This window comes from Hyperoodon ampullatus, assembly GCF_949752795.1.
Source record: "Hyperoodon ampullatus genome assembly, chromosome: 20".
Lineage (NCBI taxonomy): Eukaryota > Metazoa > Chordata > Mammalia > Artiodactyla > Ziphiidae > Hyperoodon > Hyperoodon ampullatus.
In genome coordinates, this window is record NC_136933.1 from 26,421,341 (window position 1) to 26,427,968 (window position 6,628).

At 55.8% G+C, this 6,628-nt stretch overlaps 1 protein-coding gene across 1 annotated transcript; it reads left to right on the top strand.

Moving 5' to 3' along the window:
• Window positions 1-2,775: 2,775 nt before the first annotated feature.
• Window positions 2,776-4,707, top strand: KBTBD11 (kelch repeat and BTB domain containing 11; the record flags this gene model as incomplete). The annotated part of the gene is made up of 1 exon (XM_079726747.1): window positions 2,776-4,707. One exon carries the CDS (start codon window positions 2,776-2,778, stop codon window positions 4,705-4,707), a length of 1,932 nt encoding a protein of 643 aa, XP_079582873.1.
• Window positions 4,708-6,628: the final 1,921 nt, after the last annotated feature.

Consider the following 6,628-nt stretch of genomic DNA (forward strand, 5'->3'; position numbering starts at 1 on the left):
AACGGATTCTGTAGAGCTTTGAAAACATAAGAGTTGCAAACTTAGGCTTTCCAGTGTGTCCTATTCCCTGCCTTTCCTTTGAGTCTGTGATGACTTCCACGAAGAGAACTCTCAGAGGTTGGGCTTCTGCACGTCCCGATGAGAGTCAAGCCAGAGAAAGAACCAGGAAGTGCTGAAACCCTTCTCCTGGCCAAGAAAAGAAAAGAAAAAAAAAAACAAACTAGTTTTCTGAGGTCCAAGGTCTTCTGTATCATACAGAGAAAGTGTGAAAAGAATGAAGCAAATAAGAGAGCCAGTTCTCTGATTTTATTTCAGACATTGACAGTTATATGTATATTTGGGAAAGATATGTATATGTCTTACTTTTTATCTGACTTTCCCTTGAATGACTCAGCTGACTAAGAAAGCACCTCTGGCGTTTGGGAAGAGGCCAGAAGCTTTGCTTATAAAATCTGTGCAGGTTTCCAGTTTGTCATCACATTCCAGTCTCTGTGGGCCAGAGTGCATTTCCATCTCAGTGGATGCAGGACCTCCCCAGCAGCATCACGGGCTGGGGCACAGCTGAGTAAACATGTGGCACCTCCGTGACCCACATGCCCATGGTCAGAGTTTCAGCTCATCCCGACTGTCTCCATGCTGCCTTTCCACATGTCCTAGACAGTGCCCTGCACCTGGTGAATATGCCCCAAAGGTTACTGTTAAAGATTTCTGGAAAACAGAGGGAGAAAGAGAGAGGGAGGGGAAGAGAGACAGAGAGAGGTGGGGAGGAAGGGAGAGACTGAATTGAATGTCTTGAATCTCCACCTCTAAGACACTCGTATTTCTGAGAATAATGGGAAAGTCTTTTTCGTAACACTGTAGCAAAAAGGGCAGGGCAAGCGTATATTTTTATACACACCCATTCTCTCAACCCTGAGCATTTATAGGGATCAGGTAACAGTATTAAGTACGATCAGTAGAAAATCAGAAGAGGTTGAGGGTAGGTGGTTAAGTATCACTTTATCCCATTTGAGAGGTGAACATACCCTATAATGATGACACATCTGAGCTGTATGTATTTGGTCCGTTTCTCTTGTCCGCAGCCTCTTCTTAGGAGAACCAGAGCACAGTTTGCCCCTCCCCTTGTGCTAAGACCCCCTTCTAGGCTGGGGAGTCTCAGTGAAGGTTTTGCCAATTAGGAAAGATAATTTATTATTTTTTTATAATTCATCTGCAGGTGCTCACATTTGCCTTCCAAGTAGTTCTGTGGATTTTGTTTTTTGTTTTGGTTTTGTTTTGTTTTGCCTTGGCTTTTCTTTTGCTACACGTGTGCTATGTGGAGAGTTGCTTCTCTGAGGTTTTTCAGAGGTACAAAGCCAGGAATGAGCAGTTCAAACAGATTCCAGAGTTGGAGCCTCTGAGGCCAACTCCAGAGAAGAGTCCTCAGCACCTTTCTCCAGATATTTGTTGTAAATGAATTTGAGATAGTTGGCTGGAAAAGATTTCAGAAAAACTGTCACACAATAAAACTGAGGTTTCATAGGCTGGCCATGCTTTCTCACTAAAAGTTCTCAATTTTACATATACATCTCGTTAGGTCGAAATTCGGATGTGGTTGATATTTGACTGCCATTGCACTGACACACAAAACCCAGCAATTTCGTATGGTTCAACCCAATGTATTTAAGGCTCATGGCTGAATTGGGTTCTTCTTTATAGGCCTCAAAAATCAGGGGAGGAACAGTTTTTTAGTATCGAAATAATCCCATATGTTTTATTCACCAAACTTTCCAGCACTGAAATGTCACGATCCCCATTCCCACCGTATCTGAATCCTATAACCTGAAAATTACGGAGGGAAATGGGGTAGATGCCACTGACACAAAATAGCCCTATGGAAAAATGCAAATCCCAACATTCTGTCTCTTTCTCCTATAAACAGGAACACAAAGAGCGTGGTGACATGACATGGAAACACCTGATATTCCAACAAAGGAAGTCGCAGAGGAAGGCTCCCGATGGATGAAGGAGGAAAGCTGGTCTAGTGTGTGCAGTAACTGTGTCTTCCTAACACCCACCTGGCGACTGAATCATGCCCTCCCGGCTTCCAGGTGAACATTGTCGAGGCAGGCCCATCAGGAGCGCTGCCGATGCCAGGACACACACAGATATTGTCCGGCTGACCATCCATAAACCTTAATCGCACATGGGAGTCTCGTACAAAAAGAAAGCTCCCTGGGGCGGCTCCCTGTAAAACAGCCGTAAAGTCAGTGTTCTGAAGTGTGGACTGCAGCCCGTCTCTGATTCGTTGGTCCTCGGAGACAGAGATGTGATGGAATGTGGAGGGATAAACACTGACTCAGGAAGAAAGGGCAGGCCCAGTTCCTTAGGAGCACCTGACAGCTCAGTTCCGAAGCGCAGGAGCTACAGACAGAGCCGCGCCTGCGGCTGCAGGGCGGTCCTGTCCGTGGACTGATCATCACCACGCGGCGCGGAGACCGAGCCACAAAGACCCCTGCAGACGGCCGCCGGGCGGGAACCTTGCCAGGTTCACAAGTTCAGCCGGGAGCGCGCTCCAGTCGACACACCCCTTTCGCCGGAGAGGAGAGCGGGCGGGAGCGAGGGGAGCTGCGTGCGATTGAAAACCAGTGTGGACACAAGTGAAATCTGATCGCGCGCCAGCAGAAGCGTGTGAAGCCAGGAGCCCCGGAGGAGCCATCGACCTTGGGCAGCCCGAGTCCGGGCGAAGTCATGCCGGGCTGCTGAGCGGGGACGGCAGCCGGAGCGAGCGCTCGCATGGAGAGCCCGGTGGCCCCCTACGTCCTCTACCCGGGGGACGGAGCGTGCGGCCAGGCCGGGGGCCGGGGCGACGCTCCCGAGGCTCCGGGAGAGGGCGGCCTGCAGCCGCCAGACGCGGCCGGGGGGGAGGGCGCTGCGTCCCCGGCGCAGACACCCTGCAGTCTCAGCGCGTCCCTGTGCTTCAGCTCCGGGAAAGATTCCCCGCCCTCTTGTCGCCGCGGCCGGCGGGTGGTGCAGAGGCAGTGGGAAGTCGGCAGCGCGGGCGCCGCGTCCCCGGAAGGGCGCGCGTCCCCTGAGGATCCCGTGTCCCCCGAGGAGCGCACGTCCCCAGAAGAGTCCGCGTCCCCGGAAGATCCCGCGTCCCCCGGGGAGCGCCCGCCGGCCGAGGAGCCCACGTCCCCGGAAGAGCCCGGGGACCCCGCGCCCGTGCCCCCCGGCGTCGGGCCGGAGCACGGGGAGCCCGACCTGCTTATCGAGGTGTCGGGCCGCCGGCTGCGGGCGCACAAGGCGGTGCTGGCGGCGCGCAGCGACTACTTCCGCGCGCGCGCGTCGCGGGACGTGCTGCGGGTGCAGGGCGTGGGCTGGGCGGCGCTGCGGCTGCTGCTGGCCTACGCGTACAGCGGGCGCATGGCGGGCGTGCGGCCCGACAACGTGGCCGACGTGGTGGCCGGCGCGCGCCGCCTACAGCTGCCCTGCGCCGCGCAGCGCGCCACCGACGCCGTGGCGCCGCAGCTGAGCTTGGCCAACTGCTTCGAGGTGCTGAGCGCGGCCAAGCGGCAGCGGCTGGCTGAGCTGCGCGAGGCCGCCTACCGCTTCATGAGCGACCACTACCTAGAGGTGCTGCGCGAGCCCGCCGTCTTCGGGCGCCTATCGGGCGCCGAGCGCGACCTGCTGCTGCGCCGCCGCCTGCGCGCCGGCCGCGCCCGTCTTCTGGCCGCCGCGCTCGGCCCGGCCGGGGAGCGCGCGGGCAGCCGACCGCAGAGCCCGTCGGGGGACGCGGAGGGCCGAGGCGACGCCGCCGTCTACTGCTTCCACGAGGCGGCCGGAGAGTGGCGCGAGCTGACGCGGCTACCAGAGGGCGCGCCGGCTCGGGGCTGCGGCCTGTGCGTGCTCCACAACTACCTCTTCGTGGCCGGCGGCGTGGGGCCCGCGGGCCCCGACGGCCGTGCGCGGCCCTCGGACCGGGTCTTCTGCTACAACCCGGCCACCGACCGCTGGAGCACCGTGCGGCCGCTGCGCCAGGCGCGCTCGCAGCTGCAGCTGCTGGCCCTGGACGGCCACCTGTACGCCGTGGGCGGCGAGTGCCTGCTCAGCGTGGAGCGCTACGACCCGCGCACCGACCGCTGGGCCGCCGTGGCCCCGCTGCCCCGGGGCGCCTTCGCCGTGGCACACGAGGCCACCACCTGCAACGGCGAGATCTACGTGTCCGGGGGCTCGCTCTTCTACCGCCTGCTCAAGTACGACCCGCGGCGCGACGAGTGGCAGGAGTGTCCGTGCAGCAGCAGCCGCGAGCGCTCGGCCGACATGGTGGCCCTGGACGGCTTCATCTACCGCTTCGACCTGTGCGGGGTCCGCGGCGATGCGCCGGGGGCCGGGCCTGCGGGGGGGGTCAGCGTGCTCCGCTACCACTGCCTGGCCAAGCAGTGGAGCCGCTGCGCCTCGCACCTGCGGCCCCCTGGCGCGCCATCGGGCCTACAGCCCTTCCGCTGTGCCGCGCTGGATGGCACCATCTACTGCGTGAGCCGCGCGGGCACCTGGCGCTTTGTGCCGCCCCCGGATGGCGAGCCCGGCGCCGGCGACGCGGGCCCCGAAGGCAGCTTCGAGCTCCAGTCGCTCCGAGCCCCCGCGGACGCCCGGGGCCTGTTCTTCCCGTTCGTGCTCAACCTGCCGGAGGAGAAGCCAGACCGAGGCGAGGAGGGCGCCGCGTAGGGTGGGCCAGGTCACCCGGGCGTGTCCCTCGGCAGCCCTGGGCCAGGGGATGCCCTGTGGGCCGAGGTCCCAACTGGGAAACTGGAAGGGGCTTGGGGAGTGGAGGCGGGGAGGGAGAGAGTTGGGGGTGGGCCCCGGTGGGCCCCGCCCAGCCCACGGGATCATTTAAAGGCTTAGAAGGTAGAAGCTTGTCGCGGGGCCTTGAAGACCTTTTGCGATGCTGTATTATTAAGGCCCGCTGCCTAGTCCGCATTCCTTTTGCTTTGCTTTGCTTTGCTTTGCTTAATGGGGTCGATGGCAAGATGTAGGATGTGTGCAGATAGATAACCTTACAAATAAGTTGCAAAATACCTGAGAAAGAAAGAAACAGAATGAGAGATGAAGCCTCTGGGTGTGGTGGGTGAGGCCTGGAGTGTACTGGGGTGTACTGTCCCTCGGGATCACTCGCGGAGTGGCCGGGCGGCCAGACCTGAGTTGTGTGGGGTACCAGGTGCCGTTGCTTCCTGCACCATGAGAGGGGACCTCGGGGCCACCTCCCAGAGCTGAGATCCTAAATTAAGCCGACGTGAACGATATTAGTGGAACGACTGAAAGAAGGTCATACTTTTTCGGCTTGAGGTTTAAAATTATAACTGATAAGTAAAGCTTTTAAACCCTTTCTAACTAAGTTTAAAAGTTCCTGCCACATGTGCTTAGCTTCGGTTGGCTCCACTCCAAATGTAGTAAGTATTAAGGGTGAAATCTTTGATTCCCAATAAGATCTGTCTAGTGAGCACTGGAAGTATCTCCTCTGTCATCACAGGCCCAGATATGGTCAAAGGCCCACACACCTCAAGAGCAGGTCCTTCTCGCCGCTTAACTGAGATGGGTTTAATATTTTCAAGTTAAGAGATGTTGATAATTGTGTTCAGTGATGTAGTAACGATTTGCTCTTATTTGAGTTTTAAGTCTTTGGTGACTGAATGTTTTCCAAAGCGCATGTCATCAGTAGGAAACGCTGACAGTGGCCGTGGTGTTTGTCTGCTTTAAAAGGAGCATTTGGTACCCACCAGGTATGCTCGGCCACTTTGATATTTCATAGTGGGCTCAAAAAGAGTAGTATCCCGCCCCCAAAAGAAGGTTAAAATCCTTTCTTTTTGAGAGTTCTAAAGAATAACAGGCAGGCACGGTTGAACCCACTACTTACGATGTTTTAAATATGAATTCTGTCATCCTGATGAGGGAAATCCATTTTTACAAGCATCAGTCTAAGAAATTGTGGCAGAGTGACAATGAACATAGTAACATAAGGGGAAATAACATATATTTATAACGTGGTTTAGCAAGTAAACTACACTTTTCTAATTGTGAATTCCAAAATACTGTAGTAGAAGTAACATGAAAGTCAGTACTTTGATGGGGCACAAGGATTAAAAACAAATCGGTTGATCTTTCCTCATTTGTTATAACATTTTACTTTCCAAATGTGTACAGACAGGGCTTACTGTTTATTAAAAGTTTAAGGATAGGGCTTCCCTGGTGGCGCAGTGGTTGAGAGTCCGCCTCTGATGCAGGGGACACGGGCTCGTGCCCCGGTCCGGGAAGATCCCACATGCCGTGGAGCGGCTAGGCCCGTGAGCCATGCCGCTGAGCCTGTGCATCCGAAGCCTGTGCTCCACAACGGGAGAGGCCACAACAGTGAGAGGCCCGCGTACTGAAAAAAAAAAAAAAAAAAAAAAAAAAGTTTAAGGATAAAGTATACGCTCATAAATAGAGGCCAACTGATTTGGATTCTGAGTCCAATCCACTTTTTTTTATTACAATAGGAAAAGTACACATTGAAAGTTATTGGCACATAAGTAGATGAAGTCATGTGTACCTTACTCTGATTTACTCGTGAATCCAGTGATGGGAGGTTACCTCTCTCTGTGCCAATCAGTGG